We start from the raw sequence: 22,532 nt of genomic DNA on the forward strand, positions 1-22,532 counted from the left end.
GGGGAAAGCAGTCCAGTGAGGTTGTAGGAGAGTGATCCAGGGAGACTATGGGATAGTGATCTGGTGAGGCTTTTGGAAAGTGATTCGGTGAGGCTGTGGGAGAGTGATCCAGTGAGGCTGTGGGAGAGTGATCTGGTGAGGCTGTGGGAGGGTGATCTGGCAAGGTTGTGGAAGCGTGATCTGGTGAGGCAGCAGGAGAGCTCAATGATCTTAGATAAGAAAGACAGGTTAGAGACAGGGCGATAATTTGTCATGCTCTCGACATCAAGGCCAGGTTTCGTGAGTAAGGGCCTAAGCAAGGCACATTTCTTAGACTGCACAAAATTATTTTCTAAGAAGCATCTATTTATTACTGTGCCAGTAAAGTCTGCTTCCCTGCTCGTACACATCAGGCAGTTGTGACAAGTTACACGGATTGAGTGGGCAAAATGTTTTGTTAAGTTCTCTGATATAACATTTGACTTTATTTACATCCAATCGATTAAATGTTGAAAGCAAATGACCCCCTGTGTGCCGTTGTTGGAAGTCAACTGAATACACTTCACTAGAACTGTTGTCTGAATCATTTCTTATGTGCGATATCTTAGTTGTAAAAAAATGAAGCCAAATCAGAGGCCGATTAGGCATCAGATACAGAAGTTTAACAATTACATTCCTCCGACCAGCCAAATTGTTCATAACTGCAGACAGGTTTTTTTCATCACCACCACATGAATCAACTTTATTTTGGTAGTACCTTGCCTTCTGGGCTTTTACAGTGCGAACAACCACTTTTCTCGCACAAACTTATTGCAAACGAGTTAATTCAGTCCCTTTCGAGCGCCACTCGTGTTCTGCCTTTCTACATTGTCGACGCAAAGAATTAATGGGTGAACCATACCACGGAGAATTATCAAGTACAATGATTGTTTTTACCACCTCAGGACAATAGTGATAAAAAATTGACCCAGGCTCATTGTTATGTATGTGAACCAAATCATCAGAAGAAAGATTTGAAGAGTCAGTGCAGTTTAGACTCTGATCAGTTTCACGACGCATCAAATGGTGGTCAACGTTCCTGTAATTTCTAAACCTGATGACCTTTATATAGGAAGGGGTTTTCGGGATATCAACACTAAAAGTGAGCAGAGCATGATCAGAGATGAGGGGGTCAGCTGAGTCAACCTCCATATCCAATATGTGCCTGCAACCAACACGGGATAAGATCAAGTCAAGGACATATCCCAAGACATGAGTAGGATCACTCACATGATTGAAAAAATTATTCTGGGTGATCAGCTCAAGGAATTCTGAAGAAAATGGTTTTGACTGCAGACTGTCAGCCCAATAATTGAAATCACCGCAAACAAGAAGTTCTCCTGATTTAAGAGAGAACACTTTAAGAAACTGACCAAACTCCATAAAACCCAGATCTGTGCCTGGATGACCTGGTCGATAGACAGTTGCAATTCTAATGGTATTCTGATGGAAATTTAATAATACAGTAAGACCTCACTATAACGGACTAATTGGGGCCCATGCCATTCTGAAAAATGTGAAATTCCGATAAAAGCAACATCTGGACTTCCCCCTGCTAAACCGGACTTTTACCAATATATCAGACATTAGTCTGGATCGTATGAACGGTTTTTAAATTGTTTTGAAGACCATTGAGGTACTGTACTGTGTTATAACTTCACAACATTAATCAAATGGTATAATATATATAATAATACTGTACTGTACAGTGATAAACATGTCTTCTATTTATCTCATTGTGGTGGACATAGCTGAAGTGGTCAGGCAGTCCTGACTGCTTCTGGCAATCAGACTTTTTCCGATATATAGGAATTTAGTCCGGTAGCTCCTCAGGTCCAATAAAAGCGAATTCCAGTCTATTGAAGTCCATTATATTGAGGTTTTACTGTACTTCCATAAATTCAAATGAAGATGGGGTCAGGTCCGAGTCTATGAGAGAAACGTTTGCAAGTGCTGCCGAGTAGGTGAGTGCTACACCTCCTGGACAGTCAACAGCAGGCCTGGGAATGCTTATAATAGAATGTGTCTTGGGCAAAGCACTACAAATAATATTAGTATCAGACTCATACAACCATGTTTCAGTCAAGCACAAAATCTCAAGTTCGTGCTGATTTAGAGCTTTATTAATATCATCTGTCATATTACAGATGGAACAGTTATTTAAAAGGGAACAAATATTTAAAAGATCCATCCGTAATTGGTTCAAGAGGGATGTAGACAGTTTTTTGAATGGTCGAAATTGGTGTTTTCAATCAATCTGTTCATAAGAGAAATCATAATTGGACAGTCTCTACAAGATGCAAAATGGGCAGCCGACTGTGAATTAATATTAGCTTCTTGATACCTTAAGGAAGAGTAATTGATGTATTTGGGAGAATTTCTATTACTACAGTCCTTAGACTTATGGGCCTCAGCACAAAAAACACATTTAGGTCCATGAATTTTTCTAGAACACCTCTCAGATGTATGAGATGTATGACCAAAACCATGACAGTGATGACACTGTGTAACCCAGAATCTGTCAAAAGCATAGCATCTTGTAAGATTCACATAAATATAATTGCTTTGCTCTATGATGGAGGATCTCATCTCTGGCAACATCATCAAGACAGCAGTTTTAGTGTCATTCCATGATCTTGTGCACTCATTTCTTGCCTGTTTATAGTTGATACATGTCCTCTCACTATTGTGTCTTCTGTATCTATTCCACAGCAAGTCTCTTTTTTCTTTTGATATTAAACCATTTCTTTATTTTCATTTCTGTTTCTTTGTGCTAAGGGATGTAATTTTGGACTCCTATATCATAAAGATCACAGAATTTTATATATGCACTTTTTAAATCTTGTCCTCTAAGCTCCTTTTCTCATCCTGTTTCTAAGAAGTACTTTTTCAGGTCTTGATAGTTGCCCTTTTTGTAGTTCAGACCTTTTTTTTTTTTTTTTTTTTTTTTTTTTTTTTTTTTAAACATCATATGCAATCCTAAAGTTACTAGTTAATACTGCATGGTTGCTTTTGCCGAATGGAGGGTGATACATTATATTGCCAATTTCATTTTCTTACCTAGTAAATATCAGATCTAGTATTGATGGATCATCAGGTCGTCTTTTTCTGCTGTTTTCCATTTCGTGCCGTGTTAGGAAAAACTCCTGCTCAAGATCTAGGAACTTTTGATCCCAACACTTTCATGGCTTTTTATGTCTAGAGTATTCCAATTTATGTTTGTATTGAAATCTTCAGTTAATGTAATTCTTTCAGATATCTCTTCCATTCTATGTAGTTATGTTCTTAAACTCTAAATTGTACTTTCTGGCAGCTCTTCATATTTGCCTCTTTCCCAGATGTATGTTTTAGGTGGCATGTATAAATTTGCCACAGTTTCCCTTCAGATGTGTTAATTTCCAGTGCAATCAGTTCTACTTGTGAGGGTATATCTACCGGTAGTTTTATTTCTTTGACTTGTAGATTTTTCTTTGTCAAGATTATAATTCCTCCTCCAGTTCTTATATTTCTGTTTCTTCTCCACAAAATATGGGGTATCGTTTGATATCATGGGTTAATTTTGTTTCAGTTAGGTAAATAATATGGGTTCCTTTTCTTTGATGTAGTTTTCTATCTCCTATAATTTAGACACCATTCCATCTACATTTGAGTACATCATCTTAATCATCTTGTTTACATACTTGCCATAACTTGAGTCTACTATCTTCCTCCTTTTTATTCCCTGTTGGTTATGTACCACTTTCATACCTTGTTAAAAAAAAAAAAAAAAAAAAAATTACTCTTCTTCTGATCTTCTCTCATTCTTTGTTTTTGCCTCCTCCCTCTTCTCTTATATATTCCCAGTTCCTCCTGAGTTAGTTATCTTTTTATCCATACCTTTGTAAATTCCTCTTTTACCATGAGTTTGCATTTTTTTTTAGTATTTCCTCCACAGTGTTCATACTCTGGAGGGTTACTTTCAGCGGCCTTGACTTATTTCTCTCATATTTCCCTAACCTTTTGTGTTCTGTGTCTTTATTACACCTTTCCTCTGATACTTCAATATGCTCATTATATTTGCCATCTCCTTTATCTCTCTCAATGTTGTTTTTTATTTCATCTTCATCTATACCAGTGATTACTGTAGATTTATTGATATTTGCTGCATCTTTGACCAGTCTTGGGTTGTTTTGGATTATTTTTTTTTCACTTCCTTTCTAAGACTTTTTTCTTCGGCTCTTTAAGTCTTTCTTTACCTTCACCATTTCAGCATATGTAGTTTCCACATCATCTTTGTAACTTTGTATAACTTCATCCACTTGGGTTGTCTTCTCTTCAGTATTGCTGTTTTGGTTTATCAGACTGCTTGCATACCTAATTGTCTCTGTATCATTTCTGAACTCCTCCATAATACTTTCATGGTTGACAACTGTACTTGCCATTTCACTGTTCAGACTTCTAAGTGAACCCATCTCAATTGACAGCTCATCTATTGTTGTGTCTTTCTTGTTTCTGTGTGTGTGTTTGTGTGTCGGTGAGAGAGAGAGAGAGGGAGAGAGAGAGAAATGACCCCTTACCCAAGCATGTCTTTCAGCAACTGTTTGATCAGTCAGTCTTCCTTATTCATTCCAAGTTCATTTACAAAATAGTAATCTTCATTTATATCTCAGCTTGTTCATTGTCCTCCCACAGTGTACCACATCACCAAGGATGGATGGAGTAAAATCTCTGAACAAGACAGCAAGGACCTGCACTACCAGTATGCAGAAGAAAAGAAGCAAAGTACCCAGTAGGAGTAGGACACATCAGTTCATCACCATGAGAGGAATAACAGTCTTGGCTCCAGACATGCCAATATTTCAACATCAGCAGTAGTCATCATCCTTTTCTTCTTAAGGAGTTTGGTCTTTAATGAAAAATCCAAACTTTAATTATTCTTGCAAAATCATATATTTTATGATTATTATTTTGTAATTTGTTTGGTGGAATAAATACTGAAGTATTATGATTTTGTTATATACTTACAATATGTATGTAAAGGTTTAAACTATGTGTATGTATTATTAATGTTGGACTTATGTGCCCAATACCTGTACTGTTTTACCGTTTAAGCTTATATACTTGTGTGTGTGTGTGTGTGTGTGTGTGTGTATATATATATATATATATATATATATATATACACACACACACACACACACACACACACACACACACACCTTTGTCTCAATTAACACGCCTATGTGGTGGATGTGCAAGTGCGCACTATTTGATATCGCACTAACTGATACACATAACTTATGGGGAAAAATTCATTTGGTGGATGAGTGACTCCAACTTTAGGGGTTAAACCTTTAAACACTGATAATTACCCTAGTACCTAGTACAGCATGGTGGAATGATGAGGTGAAACGAGCTGTGGAACAAAAGAAGAAGGCATATGGTGAATGGTTGGCGAGTAGAGGTATGGGAGAAGATGAGAGAGAGAAGAGAGAGGTATATGTGAGCAGGAGAAGGGAGGTTAAGAGACTGGTGAAGGAGAGTAAGAAGAAAGTGGATGAAGAGTTTGGGAGGAATCTGAGTGTGAAATGGAGGGAGAGTAAGAAATTGTTTTGGAAGGAGGTAAAGAAAGTAAGGCAGTGTGAAAGAGGAAATAGTAGGGGAGTGAAAGATAGGAATAATAGATTGTTGGTGGAGAAGAGAGGGAAATTGAGGAGATGGAAGGAGCACTTTGAGGATTTGTTGAATGTAGAGAGTGAGAGCTGTGAGTATAAGTGGTTGGGGAATGGCTGGGAGAAGAAGAGATGAGAGAAGGGAGGAAGAGATCAGTAGGTCGGAAGTAGTGGAAGCGATGAAGAAGATTAAGCTGGGAAAGGCCCCAGGAATTGATGGAGTGTGTGGTGAAATGCTTAGGTATGGGGGTGAGATTGTTGTGGAGTGGATCTGGAAGTTGTGTAGATTGGCTTGGGAAGAGGGAAGGGTTCCAGAGGACTGGAAATCAGGTATAATTGTTCCTCTGTACAAAGGAAAAGGGGAGAGAGAAGTATGTGGTAACCATAGGGGTATTTGCCTTCTTAGTATGACTGGTAAAATATATGGTAGATTACTCATTGATAGGGTTAGGCATATGACAGAGGAACTAGTTGGAGAAGAACAAGGGGGATTTAGGAAGGGAAAAGGGTGTGTAGATCAGATATTTGTTCTAAGATGTTTAGTGGAGAAGTATCTAGAGAAGGGAAGGAAAGTGTATGCTGCCTTCATGGACTTGGAGAAAGCTTATGACAGAATAGATAGGCAAGGTATGTGGAAGGTGTTAAGAATATATGGAGTGGAGGGGAAATTGTTGAGTGCTGTGAAGAGTATGTACGAGGGAGCTAGGGCTACGGTGCGAGTGGATGGTGAGCTGAGTGAGTTCTTTGATCTCAATGTGGGACTGAAACAGGGGTGTGTGATGTCTCCATGGCTGTTTAATATATATATGGATGGGGTTGTAAAGGAGGCAGTGGATGTGGGGGTGGCCCTAATGAATGAGGGTGAGATTTGGAAGCTTCCGGTGTTGCTGTTTGCTGATGATACAGTATTGTTGAGTGAAGATGAATGGGAGTTGCAAGGTTTGTGAATGAATTTGGGACAGTGTGTAGGAGGAGGAAGCTGAAAGTTAATGTAAACAAAAGTAAAGTTATGGTGTTTGAGAGGAATGAAGTCACAGAGTGTGCAGTGAGGTTGGATGGTGAGGATTTGGAGAATGTGAGTGCATTCAAGTACTTGGGTAGTGTGATGATTAAGGATGGAACTTTGGGGGATGAAGTACGTGAAAGGGTACAGCAGGGAAGAAAGGTTGTTGGTACACTGAAAGCAGTGATGAGAAATAGGGAGGTGAGTATGGAAGTTAAGAAGTCACTGCATGATGGTATTGTGATCCCTACCCTGACGTATGGAAGCGAGGCGTGGACCTTGCAAGAGGGGAACAAGTCAAGAGTGAGAGCAGTGGAAATGAGTTACTTGAGAGGAGCATGTGGAGTGACGTGGAGGGACAGGTTGACGAATGAAGAAGTGAAGGAACGTTGTGGGGTAGATGTGGATGTGGTTGAAAAGATTAGGAGAAATACACTGAGGTGGTTTGGACATGTGGAGAGAATGGAGAATGAAAGACTGACTAAGAGGGTGTATGTAGGTGAGATGGAGGGAGGGGTAGACCGAGGATGAGGTGGAGGGATGGAGTTGAGAGGTATATGAGGGAGGGGGGGGTGAGTTGGGGGGAGGGGAGTCAAATGGTGGGTGACAGAGTGACTTGGAGGCGTTTTGTCTGCGGCCACCCTTTGCGGGATTAGGGCGTTGGGCTATAGATAGATAGACTAAATAATTATATGTACATACACACACATGTACACATACCCTCGATGAGCTGGTCTAAACCGGTTTGCAGCCCCCCCCCCCCCTCTTTCGTAAACAATACGAAATCATACGCACCCAAATTGCACTAAAATCATACTAGAGTGGCTGAAAGTGTTATATTATACTGTGAATTATTGTGATAAAATACAAGTGATTTAGTGATGTTTTTGCTATAATCAAAGAAGTCATATGCTAAGTGCATTAGCAAGCGAACATTTTTGCGGTTGCAAACTGTGCAGCAATGCTATGAAATGACTCATGACATTATCAATAAGTTTTATAAAAGGAAGCGGTAATAAAAGTCATTCATGAAGTTTTATAAAGTTTGTAATGATTTTCCTCTTACCGCTAACTGTTTCGCTGAAGTCAAACATAAACACTGGAATATTGTTATAAAACCATACGAGACTGGCTAGAATTTTTTTTTTTTTTTTTTTTTTTTTTTTTTATTGTAATTGTCATGAGGTAACGTGACAGTAACCCTAGTATGTATGGAAAAAAATCTTGTGGTTTGGTGGAATTTCCGCCACACTGGGCTCTTTCCAGCGTCAGACGATCAAAACATATCTTGTATTCTCTCAAATCGTTCTCTGAGCCTTGAGTGCGTACGGACATGCAGTTTGTTGCAAACAATAGTAGAAAGATTGAAGTTTGTCTGACTAAAATATTAGCTCTTAAGATTAAGGATGAGATAGAACACGAGTTGAAAACACCCTTTTTTTTTCTCTCTCTCTCCACACTGAGCACATTTAGCAGGCTGTCGTCTTGGCTGCTGCAACCAAAGGGTTAAGGCACCTGCAGCAACCAAGATTTGGCTGATCTGCATCATGGAGAGCTCTCCTGGTGTTGCTGGCATTGGTGTAACCTCCTCTTGTCTCACCTCCTGTAATGCATTCTATAGATGCTGCAGTAATCACATCTGCTATGGTGGCTTCACCAGCATTATTAATCTGAGACGTTGTGGATATTATGAGACAGCTCGCACCATTTGGGAATCGCACTATTTGATCACGTGCTAATTGGGACCTAGGTGTGTATATATATATATAAATAAATATTGTTGCGTCCCTGTCCCACACTGCCACAGGCTCCAACAGCAGTAGTTCAGTATAGGAAGGATGTTGCCCAGTGAGGTGCTCTTCCTATGGTTAGCCTTTAGGTGTACAGCACACAAGATCAGTTGAGGCGAAGATAAACTCTGGCTTCTTAAGTTCACTGTCTTTATTTTCTAAATAACTACACTTAATGCTTTCCAACTTCAGTTTAGTTTTCACAAGCACTCGAGCTATACAAACTTTATGAACTGCAATTACACGTAATGCCTGACAACACTTCACTGTTTTCACAAGTACTGAAAATATACAAATTGTACTGCACGGACAATGCTTGCCAACATCACTATTTCCACAAGCTCTGCACTGACACTGAACTACACTCTAACTGAACTGAAAACCAACTGAACTCTCTTCCCCCATCCTTATATAAGCTTCCTTGCTTCTCCAACATTCTAGAACATGCTGATCCTGTACCTGCCCTTAGCAACAACAGTTACCAATTCGGAAACATCCAAGGAATGCTTAAGTTTTCTTACATTACATAACACTGTAAATTATTTACCATACAAACTTAATTTCAGTTACATAATTTAACAAGCAGTCACATAAATATAACATTGTAGAGAAAAATAACAAAATTAATGCATAACTTACAAAATAAATACACTCACAAACAGCAGGCAAACTGGCAACTCTGATTCGTACCAGAGCTAGCCACCATAAACATTGAGAAACATTGAGATGCTTCTCGAGCACCTACCTGGCAAATCCCACTACTTAACACTACCCCTCCCCAGTTCTTTGTCGTCTCAACAAAACTACACAGTATATACAAACAAACCTTAATCCTAATGATACATATAACTATACACAAAATAATCCTTCAACTTATCAGGTCTTGTAAGCTGCTTCCGATGATGTCCCTTTTCCTCCACAAAGTCCACTCCTCCTGGAAGGTCTTGGTCCTCTTCCTGATTCATATCTTGGGCAACTGCCACCATCCTCTTGCACTTTAGCTCCGTAGTCCTCCTCAACATCCTCAGCTGCGGGAGAGCACGATTCCCCAGAGATGTCCCAGCTGTACTGTCCTGGCCCATGGTACTGCCACAGACAGTTCACGTGTACCACCTTTGGGCGAGGCTTCCTGCCTTCCCGAATCCAAATGTTATGTCTGATAGGCAGTCCAACACAGTGTAAGACCCATCCCATGGGCTCGCAGCTTCTGCAACTGCCCCTTGTTTCGCTGAGGATCGTATAACCAAATTTGGTCACGATCCTTGACGCTAACCTCAGTTGCCTTGGCATCATACTTGCACTTCATCACCTCTCCTGAAAACTTGAGGGCCCCTCGCACTTGATGACGTACTTCAGCCAGCCTTTCCTGAAGGTGTTTCACATAGCCGGTGGTGTCTGTAGGCAGATCTTCACCAGGTGGTGTTCCTACGAACAAATCAACGGGTAAGTGTACCTTGTGGCCCAACATCAGTTTTGCAGGAGTGTAGCCGGTAGACTCATGGGATGCAGACCGATATGTCATCAGCAGTGCAGGTAATTTCTTGTACCATTCTGTTTGTCCCTCTATGCAGTACTTGGCGAGTTCTTGTCCCAGGGTCCAGTTGAATTTCTCCACCATCCCATCTGACTGGCCTTAGTGGGGTCATCCTGGTCTTCTTGATCCCCAGTAACTTGCAGCATTCATGGAACACAGCAGACTCAAGTTTCTACCCTGGTCTGAATGAAGCTCTTGTAGCATCCCAAAGTGACAGAAAAACTGGTCAACCAACACCTGAACAACAGTCGCAGCCTCTTGATTGGAGATAGCATAGGCTTCTGGCCACTTTGTAAAGTAGTCTAGGGCGACATATATACCAGTTTCCTCTTTCAGTCAGTGGCAGAGGTCCAGTAATGTCCACTGCAACTCTTTCCATTGGTGCACCCACTTGGTACAGGTGAAGAGGGTTACAACCACATTTCTTGGGGTCTCTTCTTGGCACAACACAAATCACAGGCCCGACACCACTTTTCAACAACCTGGCACATGCCAATCCAGTAGAACCTCTATCACAGCCGGCTTATAGTTTTTTTTCACTCCCAGGTGCCCACTAGTGATCTGGGTATGGGACTCATCCATGATCTCGGACCTTATCTTCTTCGGAACCACCAGTTGCCAATGCTTGTTGAGGCCATCGGCAGTCTCCCACTGACGCTCCAGTAGTCCGTTGTTCAAACGATGATGGTCCCACTGACTCCAGTATCTTTTGGTCGCAGGGCTTAACCTGGAAACTTCTTCCCATGATGGTCGCATTGTACTGCCCTGCAGCCACTTTAGCACTGGTTGTAAATCTATCCTCCATCTGCACCCTCTCCTCTACTGACATCTGGCCCACAATTTCCATTGCAGCACCCTTGAGGGTAGTAGCAAACTGCACTGCCATCTCATACTTCTGCTCCTCAAGCTTGGAATCTACTTCCTCCTCAACCTGTTGCTGTTCTTCCTTCATTTCCCCCACGAACGCATCTAGCTGTCCTTACACCCTCAGTTGTACTTCCCTCTGTTGCTCCCGTAATACCTCCTGAAGCTGTTCATATGATTCTTTGTGTTCTTCGTTCTGTGCCTGCAGTAGTTCTTTGATTTCGATCCTAAGCTCTTTCTTTTCTTCACTTTGCTCCTGTAATTGTTCTTGGAATTCTTTCTTCTGTGCCTGTATTTGTTCTTTGAGTTCTTTCTTCTGTGCCTGTAGTCCTTCATTCTGTGCTTGTAGTTGGACACTTTGTGCTTGTAATTGTTCTTTGAGTTATTTAGTTTGTTCTTCAAGTTCTTTATGGGGGCACGGTAGCTCAGTGGTAGAGCATCAAGCTCGCGGCCAGGGGGTCGTGAGTTCAAGCTGCGCCCGGGTCTTCTGTGCCGGGAGTGGTAGCGCACTTCTGTAACCTAGCGGAGCTATATGGCCCTAGTTGCCTAGCTCAGGGAATTCATTTCTTCATTTTTTGAGTTCTTTAGTTTGTCGCAGGGAAATTTCCTCCTCCTGCCCAGCTAGAGACTTTGTCTGCACACCTTCCATGTCGAAGGTTAGACTCACTACAGCACTTAACAATCCACACACTGACACCAGTGCTGCGTCCCCGTCACAGACAGCCAATACATGCTAGTTCTCCTAGAGTACATAACAGTATAAATTATTTAGCATACTAACTTAAATTGATTTGCATAATATAACAATCACATAACTAAAGTAGTAGGTGGGGGTGCCCACCATCCACCCACTTAGTGAAGTGGTACTCTTTTTAAGGGTGGCAAAATGATTTCCTGTAAACAAGGAACTCGTTTACAATCCTGGGTGGTAACCTTATAACCAACCGACACATGTTCCCTACGTGACAGCAGGTGGGTTGACGGAGGGTTAGTGCCCTTTCCCGGAAAACAACTAACTAAGAATACGAACAAGAAGTCTCGGACCAGGACTGACCAAAAGATGACAACCAAGGACCAAACAAAGGACATGATACGGATGGCGATGTGCAATGTAAGGGGTGCAAATGATGAGGTGAAAGAAAGAGAGATTATTTAGGTGCTTGAGGGTGCGAAAGTGGATGTATATGGATTAACTGAAACTAAATTGAGAGGAGAAAGAGTGAGAGAATGGGAGTATGGATGTGGTATATGCTCTGGAGTAGGTGAGAATGAGAGGGCAAAAGGAGGAGTGTGCATTGTGAGTCACAGATGGAAGGAGAATATAAGAGAGTATGGATCAGTTGGTTCAAGGATTGTGTGGGTAAGATTGAAAGTTGGACTACAAATGTGGGCGATTGTGCGTGTGTATGCGCCAACGCAAGATCGTGCAAGCAGAGTGAGAAAAGAGTTCTGGACAAGCGTGGAAGTAGTCCAGGAGCAATAAGTTTAACCCCGAACAAATTATAAACAAGCTGAAAATTCCAGGATATGTTCAGAAAATTGTCCTGATTAACATACTAAAAGACCCCAGAAATCCTGCTTGTGCTTCAGCGGAAATCCAAGATGGCGTCCAAAATGGCCTCCAGTCCATTAGTTTCCCATATCCCTGGTTTCAGACATGATAGAAATACAAAAAAGGTGTCAAAATATAGGTTTTGAGGCATGTGCATGTCGATTAAACCATTAATTAGCATCTCCACAAAGGCAGCTGAGCAACAGCGGCGAGCAATGAAAGCCACATCTAGTAACATTTTGTTTGACTAGAACATGCAAACCACTACTTCTCAGGCTGCATTTCTGGCCAATGGTCACAATAAGGAGCGACTAATACAAATGCCTAGTGTCATTATGTATCAGTCAGGCATTCTAGTGAAGCAGGCCAAGGCTGATGCCGATGCCCTGATTGTATCAACAGCTCTATCCTTTGCAGTCAGGGAAACCTGTGGTTGTTGTTGGTACGGACACTGACATTCTGGTAATGCTGGTGGGTCAAGCAACCACGAACATGGACGTGTACATGCTGTGTCGGAAGAACCCCGTAACACTGTACAGGATTCATGACATTCAAGACAATATTGGCAACACAAGCTAAAATGTGATGGTGCTCCATGCAATAACTGGTTGCGATACTGTGTCTGCACTGTATCGCCAGGGGAAGCGCAAGGCATTCAACCTGATACATAAGAAGAAAGAGTATGGTCTTCTTCACATCTTTAACAATATTGGGAGCACTCACCAGCAAGTGCAAGAGGCAGGTCAAAGCTTCCTCCTGAAGCTATATGGAGCTAGCAGCAAATATGCTTCGCTGGACAAGTTCCGATACAGTGCCTACAAAAAGGCAATTAGCAGGACTTCTCTTGCATCAACCTTTCAGCTGTCAACACTGCCGTCAACAAGTGCTGCAGCTAAGCAGCATTCCTTCAGAACATACCTAACAGTTCAGGAGTGGATGGGGAATGTCATGGAGCCAACAGAGTGGGGATGGAGACTGAAAGATAAGAACCTCACTCCCATTGAAACAGATCAGCTCATAGCCCCTGACACTCTGCTAAACATGGTCTCGTGCTGCTGCAGAGCAGATGGATGTGGTGTGTCATGCGGTTGTAGGAGGCTTGGGGTGCACTGCTCCAATGTTTGCACTAACTGCAATGGCCAGACCCGCAACAATGTGGCACCAGCTCCGTCACTGCTGGATGTAGATGGAGAATGTGACGAACCTCGACCAGTTTCTCTAGACAGTGATGTAGAGGGTGATAACTATGTGTATTATTGGATATCGAGGTTTAAGGCTACATTGCAAGCATTCCAAATGGTCTATTTTCAAATTTGTATATATCTATATATAGAGAGAGATATACATATCATGCATACATGTGTGTGTTTACATGTATATATATATATATTTTTTTTTCAGTTTATGTTCTTTCTCTGTTTCTTTTTGCTTGCCATTTATATGAACTGTTATATATATATATATATATATATATATATATATATATATATATATATATATATATATATATATATATATATATATATATATACAAAAATCATTAAAGACCAAGGCGTAGCCATTGTTCACTATTTTTCTGTTGATCTTTTCGAGTTTTCTTACACATTGTTTTACACTATGATTCAGGTTGTAGATAATATGTCCAAGATCCATGTCGTAACTATATTTTATTAATTATTTATTTTCATTTTTCCTAGGACGTTTCGTGTATCCTTACACATCATCAGCGACTGTAATATAGATACAATACACTATAAAACATGACATATACAACATAAACCTATACAATATATATACTGAAATGTACAACAACGACAAATAAAAGTGTAGAGTTACAAGAGTATGGATAAAAGAGACAAACCCTTTAGGTGAAGTCAAGTATGAGCTACAGTTAAAAGTGTATGGATAAAAGAGACAAACCTTATAGGTGTAGTCAGCTATGAGCTACGTGGTTGACTGCGAAGGTTGTATGGGTGAGTGGGTGTTTGTGGCTGTGTAGTGTTGCCAGTTGTGTTAATGTGTGTGTAATGTTCATTTGTAATTGTTGCTGCTTGTGGTTGGGCCTTTGTGTATTTAAACAGTTTGAGGGTACGATCTAGTCCGGTAGTTTGGTTGTTTATGGCCGGCGTGTTTTCACGTATGAGAAGTGCTTCTGCCAGTTGTAGTCTAATGTGGTCATGACATTTTTTATTATATTAGTATTTTCTATTAGAACTTGTCTGTTTATTGATGTGTGATGTTGAGTCATATGATCTTTTATAGAACCGGATTGTAGGTGCATGGTTAAACGTCTGCTTAGTGTGGTTGTGGTCATACCAATATATTTCATGTGACGAAGTTTACAACCTTCGTGTGGGCAAGTGAATTCATAAACTACATTGGTATGTTGAAGTTTGTTGGTTTGTTGAGCTGTGTTGTTTTTCATAATCATGTTGCTAACTTTCCTGTTTTTATAGTAAATAATTAAACTGAGCTTGTCTGAGGGGATAACACATGATGTGTTACGTGTCACAATCTCTCTAAGTACACGTTCATCCGTTTTATAAGCAGGGGACATCTGATTACCATAATACACATTGTGGGTAACAGTATGGGGAAGCGGTTGGACATTTGTGGTTGCGACTTGTTTTGAAATAAATTGACATATTTCTCTGTCAACTATTTGATTGGAATAACCATTGTTAATTAAGATCTGCTTTAATTTAGTTACTTCTGAGTGGAAGAGTTCCCACGATGAGCAGTTCCTATGAGCACGACGTAAGTATGACCTGATAACTGACAATTGGTACCGCTGCGGACACTCACTCACAGCATTAAGGCATCTACCCAAGTCCGTAGCTTTACGATATACGGAGGTTTTATAGTTACCATTCTCCTTACACCAGAACTTCAGCAAGCAGCCAAGGATCTTCGAACTAATACAGACATAGTCATTAGGCGAGCTGATAAGTCTAACATTTATGTTCTCCTCAACAAAGAAGACTACCAACACAAACTGGATGCTATTCTCAGTGACAATACCAAATTCCAGCAGATTTCCCGTGATCCAACAGAAACTCTCAAGAAGAAAATCAATCGAGTTATTACTGCAAACAACGCATGCCGAGACTCACCACACCTCACCCCCATAGTTGGACAGTATGCTCCAGGGTACATCTACGGTAATGTAAAAACCCATAAAACCAACAACCCACTCCGTCCCATCATCTCCCAGGTAACCACACCAACGTATACAACAGCGAGACAAGTAAATCAAATCATTATACCATACATTCCAGCGAAGTTTTCCCTGAAGTCCACAGACCAGTTCATAGACATTATCCGCTCTACTCGACCCAGCGTACTCTTGGCTTCGTTAGATGTTGAAAGCCTCTTCATTAACGTACCAATAGACCAAACTATACAGATAATTTTAGAAAATGTGTATCACCACCCAACCCTGTGCCCACCTAAGATCTCAACCCACAACTTGGAAACATTACTGAGAGCATGCACCACCGAAGCTCCCTTTCGCAGCCCAGACGGTAAGCTGTATCAGCAGGTTAACGGAGTCAGCATGGGTTCACCCCTGGGCCCAACATGTGCTGCCTTTTACATGTGTCACCTAGAAAACAAAGTGTTAGAAGATACCAACCTGCGTCCAACCACGTATTGTCGCTATGTTGATGATATCTATGTGGTTGTTAGAGACGAAAACCACCTTAAACAACTAATTAAGAACTGCCATGGAACATAACTCAATATTAAAATTTACTTATGAGATAAGTGCAAACAACAAAATCCCTTTTCTAGATGTATTAATAGAAGAGGAGAATGGTAACTATAAAACCTCCGTATATCGTAAAGCTACGGACTTGGGTAGATGCCTTAATGCTGTGAGTGAGTGTCCGCAGCGGTACCAATTGTCAGTTATCAGGTCATACTTACGTCGTGCTCATAGGAACTGCTCATCGTGGGAACTCTTCCACTCAGAAGTAACTAAATTAAAGCAGATCTTAATTAACAATGGTTATTCCAATCAAATACTTGACAGAGAAATATGTCAATTTATTTCAAAACAAGTCGCAACCACAAATGTCCAACCGCTTCCCCATACTGTTACCCACAATGTGTATTATGGTAATCAGATGTCCCCTGCTTATAAAACGGATGAACGTGTACTTAGAGAGATTGTGACACGTAACACATCATGTGTTATCCCCTCAGACAAGCTCAGTTTAATTATTTACTATAAAAACAGGAAAGTTAGCAACATGATTATGAAAAACAACACAGCTCAACAAACCAACAAACTTCAACATACCAATGTAGTTTATGAATTCACTTGCCCACACGAAGGTTGTAAACTTCGTCACATGAAATATATTGGTATGACCACAACCACACTAAGCAGACGTTTAACCATGCACCTACAATCCGGTTCTATAAAAGATCATATGACTCAACATCACACATCAATAAACAGACAAGTTCTAATAGAAAATACTAATATAATAAAAAAATGTCATGACCACATTAGACTACAACTGGCAGAAGCACTTCTCATACGTGAAAACACGCCGGCCATAAACAACCAAACTACCGGACTAGATCGTACCCTCAAACTGTTTAAATACACAAAGGCCCAACCACAAGCAGCAACAATTACAAATGAACATTACACACACAATAACACAACTGGCAACACTACACAGCCACAAACACCCACTCACCCATACAACCTTCGCAGTCAACCACGTAGCTCATAGCTGACTACACCTATAAGGTTTGTCTCTTTTATCCATACACTTTTAACTGTAGCTCATACTTGACTTCACCTAAAGGGTTTGTCTCTTTTATCCATACTCTTGTAACTCTACACTTTTATTAGTCGTTGTTGTACATTTCAGTATATATATTGTATAGGTTTATGTTGTATATGTCATGTTTTATAGTGTATTGTATCTATATTACAGTCGCTGATGATGTGTAAGGATACACGAAACGTCCTAGGAAAAATGAAAATAAATAATTAATAAAATATAGTTACGACATGGATCTTGGACATATTATCTACAACCTGAATCATAGTGTAAAACAATGTGTAAGAAAACTCGAAAAGATCAACAGAAAAATAGTGAACAATGGCTACGCCTTGGTCTTTAATGATTTTTGTATAAAAGAAAACATTCTGCCTAAATATACTAATATATATATATATATATATATATATATATATATATATATATATATATATATATATATATATATATATATATATATATATATATTTGCTTTTTTTTTTCCTTTTAATAACTTCCCTTGCTGTAATGGTGGATTTCAATTGCTGTGGTGTGTATTTTTTTTCTAATACAGTGTATGGTTGGTGTGAATATGCTATGTCTAATCTTATGATGTTTGCTGGACAAATTTAGCCTACATTTTCATGTTGCTGCATTTCTTTCACATTATTGTATGCGAATTTTGTCATTGTTTAAATGACACAGTTAAGGTTCCTGTATGATAATAAGTGCAAAAATAAGTGAAAAAATAGAATTGTGCAGAAAAGTGGAAGGCCGGTTCATATAATCATTTATGTCCAACTAACAATCCTGTTGAAGTCGTGTTACCCTATAAAATTGTAATTTTACCTTTAAAGTAATGGTTTTATTGAACTCCCCGAGCTTGAAAACCTATATTTTGTCACCCTGTTTGCATTTCTATCATGCCTGAAGCTTGTGATGAGGAAATACCAAAGTGGCGGCCATTTTGGACGCCATTTTGGATTTCCGCTGAAGCACAAGCAGGATTTCTGGGGACTTTCAGAGTGTTGTTCAGAACAGTTTACTGAACATATCATGCAATATTCAGCTTGTTTATAATTTGTTCGGGGTTTGGCCTTATTTGGTGCTATTACTCTTGGACTAAAGTGTGCATGGAAACGTTTGAAAGGAATGAAAGTGTTTTTGATTGGTGATATGAATGGTAATGTAGGGAATGTGAAGGTGGATGAAGTAGTTGGTGAGTGGGGTGTGCCTGATGAGATAGATGAGAATGGCAGTGCTTTGGTGGACATTTGTACCGGGAGGGGGTTGGTGATAACCAGTACCCTCTTCAGGCACAAAATGATCCACAGGTATACATGAGAAGTGTTAAGAAGGGTGGGTGGTGAACTGAATGAAAGGAAGGCAATGATTGATTATGTGTGTGTGGATGAAAGGATGCGAAGGTGTGTAATGGATGCAAGAGCATATAGAGGTTGAGGGAGTGGACTTTCTGACCACCACTTGGTGGTGGTCAGAATCAAGGTCCAAGTAAAATGGAGAAATAGAAGAAGAGAAGGACAGGAGGAAGGAGAAGCTGCAAGGAGAGTGGAAAGGTTACAAGACGATGTGAAAAAGGAAGAATATAAGAGAGAAGTGGAGGAACGCTTTGGTTAATATGAACTGGAGCAGATAGGGGATGTGGACGGTGTGTGCAAGACATTCGCAGAAGAAATATGTGCAGCATGTGAGGTGGTGTGTGGGGTGAAGAGAAGACGAAAGTGGGTGCAAGGAACAGCATGGTGGAATGAAGAGGTGAGACAGACTGGGGCACAAAAGATGAAAGCATATAATGAATGGATGAGATATAGGGGCGTGGAAGAAGTTGAGAGAGGAAGAGAGAGTTGTATGAACAAAGGAAGAGAGAGGTGAAAGGATTAGTGAGAGTAAGAAGAGAGTAGATGAGGAATTTGGAAGGAATTTGAGTGTAAAGTGGAGAGACTGTAAGAAAATATTCTGGAAAGAGGTAGAGTTAGGCAGGATGGCAATGAAGTTAGTAGGGGAGTGAAAGATAAAAATGGTAGATTACTAGTGGAGAAGGGAGAAAAAGTGGGCAGATGGAGAGAACACTTTAAAGAACTGTTGAACATAGAGTGTAATGCTAGGTGTTTTAGGGCCGGCTTCCCGTCCCTCTAACGCCTAGTGCGTAGCTGGGTTCCCTTTCTAGATCGGAGCTTTGACAAATGAGAGAGAGGCAGGACACAAAAGCTCAAGGCAACAACCTTACTCAAGTATTGTCAAATTCTACAAGTGGAACGGGCAGATGTCACAAGAGTAAGTAATCTGGGCAATTATAAACTTTATGTCTAGATTGTGGGTAGTACTATCACGCAGGATACTATTCGGGACAAGATCGGGCGTTAGCTAATACTAGAAGTCTGAGAGCAGAGAAATCAATCACTGTCACTCGTGGGAAGTCTAGACTTTATCCTTTTAGGTGGAGTTCACTTGCACTAGGGCCGAGGCACTGTTATCACTGTTGGGCTGTCTACCTAGTTCAGTGTTACACTGTTAATTATTACCTTGGTTCTGGGAGCCCCGATTGATCTTAGCATGAGGCTACGTTACTGTGATGGAATTATGCTCACTCAAACAGACACTCTATTCATTGCTTGGCCATGTTCACTGTCTCGCTGTTACCTTACTTATTCCACCTTTCTTTTACATTAACAGTGACAGGTTTTATTTCTGACTTCCAGTGCTTCGAGTAATTCACTGCTCAGACCTCACTTCACTGTATCACTGTCACTGTAGTTTCACTGTCACTCACTAACGGGACTGGGTGTGGTAGCGGCCAGGGTAAAGGGCGGCGGGGAACGGCTCTGTCCGGGTACTGACGTAGCTGAGTTCCGCCAGGGGCCACGGAATCACTCGTAAGGGCGTCCTTTCTCGTCCGAGGCTGTGGGTGGCGAAGGGACCCGCACTGTCAGGGCTCGGGACTGGAGTCTGGCCCTCTGGACTGGGGCCAAAGAGCTGCCTGAACCGTTCGCTCAGGCGCCTGACGGAGGACGAGGGTCTTCTGCATCAGGGTGTGGGGATGTCCCATCCAGGGGTCCTGGGGGCGGTCTCGAGGTCCTGCAGGCTGTGGTCTCTGGTGGTTGGGGACGCTGTCAGGAGCTGGCTGTGGCGTTGGCCTCCTTTGGGGTCCGTCAGGTGGGGCACCTCAGGGACTGGCTGCATGGAGAAGAGCCCAGTTGCTGCTATGGGGCCTCTCCAGCAATCCTCGAGGCTGGGACCTCCCTCCTGGAAGTTGTCTCGTAGTGGGGGTGTGGCAGCACCTGATGGAGGAGTGGCTACCAGCCGTCTCCTCTCGTAGGGCCTGGCTACTGGCCGAGGCCTTTTAAGGGCGCGGCTACCAGTAGCCAGGTTAGCTGCAAGGCTTGGTGGATGAGTTTGGGAGAGTGTGTAAGAAATGGGATCTAAAGGTGAATGTAGGGAAGAGTAGAGTTATGGCCTTTAAGAGAAGTGAAGTTAGTGAATGTACAGTGACGTTGGATGATGAGGAAATGGAAAATGTGAGTACGTTTAAGAACTTGGGTAGCGTGATGAGTAAGGATGGAAGTTTGGAGGGTAAAGTGCTTGAAAGGGTACAACAAGGAAAAAAGGTTGCTGGTTCCTTGAAAACAGTGTTAAGAAACAGGGGAGTGAGCATGGAAGTGAAAAAGTTACTGCATGACAGTACTGTGATACCAACTCTAACGTATGGAAATGAAGCTTGGACGTTGCTGAGTCAAGAGTGAGAGCTGTGGAAATGAGTTATTTGAGAGTAGGCTGTTGAGTCACGTGGAGAGACAGATTGACAAATGAGGATGTGAAGAGCGTTGTAGTGTGGATGTGGATCTGGATATGATAGGAAGTGTTAGGAGAAACACACTGAGGTGTTTGGCCATGTGGAGAGGATGGAGAGTGAAAGACTGATAAGGAGAGTGTGAGTGAGGTGGAGGGGGAGAGGGGGAGGCCAAGGATGAGATGAAGGGATGGAGTGGAGAGGTGTATGAGAGAGGGGTGTGTAAGTTGGGAGCAGGGCAGTGAAATGGCGGGGGACAGGGCGACGTGGAGGCGATTTGTTTATGGCCACCCCATATGGGATTAAGGCGTCTGGCAATAGATAGATAGATAACTAAAACATTATTAAAGAAAAAGAGCACAAAATTAATGCATAACTTACGAAATAACTATGCTTACAAACAGCAGGCAAACTGGCAACTCTGATTCGTACTGGAGCTAGCTACAGTAAACATCGGGAAACATCGAGCTGCTTCTCGAGCACCTAAATGGTAAATCCCGGTACTTAACAATATATATATATATATATATATATATATATATATATGAAATACCAGCCATGGCAACTGAAGACACCACTACACACCCAGGAGGAGACTACAGAGGGGTACATGGCGCGTGCACAACGTCCGTATAATACGGGCATATGTCCCACTGGGCCGCGTGCCCTATTCCTTGGAGTGCACCCGGCGTGATCATCCCAGTCCGAGTTCACCACCTTTTGGCTGGGCCAGACCTAGCTGGGATCGGGGTGGAGCCGAAAACCCAGCTCCAAGCAGCACCCCAGTGATGGCCTGTAGCCGCACAAACCCAGAGATGGCCTGTAGCTGCACCCTTGTAACAGCCGGTATCCGCACACTAATGCGATGGCCTGTAGCTGCACAAAGTGCTGCTGACCCCCCCTGCAAAACCTGTGACGGCCTGCAGCCACAAGTGGGGAGAGAATGGTATGCCCCCTCTCCTTCTGCAGTTGCCTCGAAGGGCACGACACCGGTGACAGCCTGTGACTGCACCAGTAAACAGAAGACAGCCTGTAGCCGGTCCTCGCTTACACATCACCCTTTATACAGGACTCCGGCGATGGCCTGTACCTGTGCCCGTAGACAAGTGAAGGCCTGTAGCCGCACTTCGTCTGTGGTCCCGTCAGGAAGTCGAGCCCTGGTGACAGCCTGTAGCCGCACCGACAGGGAAGGTACAGCCTGTAGCCACCCTCCTTCAGTTGCCCAAGGGACCTGGGCAACGGCCTGTAGCCGTGCCAGGGAGGGATACCACAAAATTCCCTTGCCCCCTGTGACTTTACAACGTGAAGATGACCTGCACTCAGCCCTACCCACCGGTGGAGTTGTGGGCCGAATCTCCACCCACCAGGATCGAGGCAGGCCCCGGGAGGAGAACTACCAGCTCAAGGACTGGTGGAGAGGCCCTGTGCTGTCCCCGGGGTTGTATTCCATACAGCCAGTGCCAGGGGAGGACCCACGCCTGACAGACTCCTGCCGGGAGCGACGCCGCAGTCCTACCCTGATGGCGGAGCA

General features: G+C 42.1%; 1 protein-coding gene across 1 annotated transcript in view; it reads left to right on the forward strand.

Annotated features, from left to right (window-relative positions):
* The window catches only part of LOC145415139 (proteasome subunit beta type-5-like), a 140,772-nt gene extending 135,902 nt beyond the window's left edge, over window positions 1-4,870 (forward strand). Inside the window, exon 6 of the mRNA XM_080284559.1 lies at window positions 4,690-4,870. Coding sequence (XP_080140685.1) covers window positions 4,690-4,790 — 101 coding nt within the window. The 3' untranslated portion in view covers window positions 4,791-4,870. The remainder of the gene's footprint in view (window positions 1-4,689) is intronic.
* Window positions 4,871-22,532: the final 17,662 nt, after the last annotated feature.

This window comes from Coenobita brevimanus, chromosome 101, assembly GCF_032717465.1.
Source record: "Coenobita brevimanus isolate Jiangsu-jjx chromosome 101, ASM3271746v2, whole genome shotgun sequence".
Lineage (NCBI taxonomy): Eukaryota > Metazoa > Arthropoda > Malacostraca > Decapoda > Coenobitidae > Coenobita > Coenobita brevimanus.